Source organism: Condylura cristata, unplaced genomic scaffold, assembly GCF_000260355.1.
Source record: "Condylura cristata isolate star-nosed mole 26May11 unplaced genomic scaffold, ConCri1.0 scaffold00023, whole genome shotgun sequence".
In the NCBI taxonomy this organism is placed as follows: Eukaryota; Metazoa; Chordata; class Mammalia; order Eulipotyphla; family Talpidae; genus Condylura; species Condylura cristata.
Genome location: NW_004567124.1, coordinates 24736477 through 24738043, shown reverse-complemented (window position 1 = coordinate 24738043; position 1567 = coordinate 24736477). Strand labels below are relative to the sequence as shown.

General features: G+C 41.0%; 1 protein-coding gene across 1 annotated transcript in view; it reads right to left on the bottom strand.

Moving 5' to 3' along the window:
- The window catches only part of ZNF106 (zinc finger protein 106), a 59406-nt gene that overhangs the window by 3790 nt on the left and 54049 nt on the right, over positions 1–1567 (bottom strand). The window contains exons 19-20 of the mRNA XM_012728541.1: positions 925–1044; positions 315–506 (exon numbers count right to left, since the gene is read on the bottom strand). Of these exons, the coding sequence (XP_012583995.1) occupies positions 315–506; positions 925–1044 (312 nt within the window). The remainder of the gene's footprint in view (positions 1–314; positions 507–924; positions 1045–1567) is intronic.

Below are 1567 nucleotides of genomic sequence, written 5' to 3'. Positions count from 1 at the left end.
AAAAAAGCTTCTTAGATGTTTTCTGAATGGAAACGTATATCCTTACCACCAGGCACTCTGATTATGAAGTAGTCTAGAAGAGCAGTAAGTAATTCCACTTTCTACAATAAAATACACTTTCACTGTTTCTCAGATTTTTAATATGTTAAAAATAGCACAACCACTGGTGAGCCAGGTGTAAGAAAAATAATTATAATCGCCTTGTTCTTTTTAAAATTACTATTCTAAATAAGGATTAGAACATAGGGACATGTCATTCAAACCCCCCTGTTTGTGTAAGGCAACTAACTCCTAGTCACTTGAATGACACTTGCCTTCATGCAAAGAATAGTCTTGCTGTGGCCCTCCAGAGTTCTGAGGAGCAGTCCGTTCCGTGCATCACGAACACTAATGGTACAGTCATAAGACCCCACAACCAGCAGTTTGCGGGCACCTTCCTGAGCTGTGGCCAGACAGCTGACAGCCCGAGGGCCATGGCATTCAAAGATCTCAAGTCGCTTGTTGTTCTGAAAAATAAGCCACCATTTATGAAGCTAAACCAAAAACTTAACAGGAAAATCTCAAAATCAACTAACCAAAAATCTCCACCTTGATATAAAGTCTAATTCTATCACCTTTGACTTCCCAACCACTGCCATGCCCATTCAGCTCTCCGCCTAGGTCATGGCTCCCTACCTTTAATGCAAGCCCTTATATTATAAACTCATTTGTAACTTCAGTCCATACTATCTTGATCATAATTAGAACTTGGTTCTCTTTGTATTCTGCCCTCTCACTTCCCTTAACTTCATGATAATCACTGATCAACCTTTCCTTTTTAAAAAATAGACGCACAGCCCAGCTCCCACCTTCACATACAAAAACACACCCAAACCAAACAATCTCCCAAAAGCACTCAAGCAAAGCACTGGATCTGAATTCTACCTGTAATTCATAGACACGAACGAATTTATCCAGGCAAGCAGTCACCATCACTTTTCCTAGGATGTTCACCACAGTCACAGCATGATTGTGACCTTTATAGATCCGCACAAGCTCACCAGTCTGCACCAAAAGAGAGGTAAGAGTCACGAGATTGACTTTCAAGATACCTTCCAACTTTTGAGGTTTATGATTATGTAATTCTGAGGCTACTTGTAATGACATGAAGCTGTACTAATTTTAACAGCTTAAGTACTCCCACAAGCATTTGTTACTCACATAAAATATATGAAATGTGTCCTGATGGTGAGAGCTTAGTGTCAGAGAGAGGGAAGAGAATGCTGTCTGTAAAAATACTGTAGCTTTTGAAGCATTTTCAATTTTATCATTTCATTGGAGTGGGACAGTAAGTGTCTAACGTTGGATTACCCCAAGGTTTACAGGCCGGGAACTTCAAAGGGCTGCCTCTCCTACCTGAGCTGCGTACTTTTTCTTTCTTGCTTTCTTTTTTAAAGATTTTTATTTATTTATTCATACAGAACTGGGGTACAGGCCAGGGGCGGTGAGGGGATTCACCAGAGACAAAGTGGGGAGCAGAACAGGCAGATTAACAAAGTACACTGCTGAGGGGAGCAGCGGGCGAGTC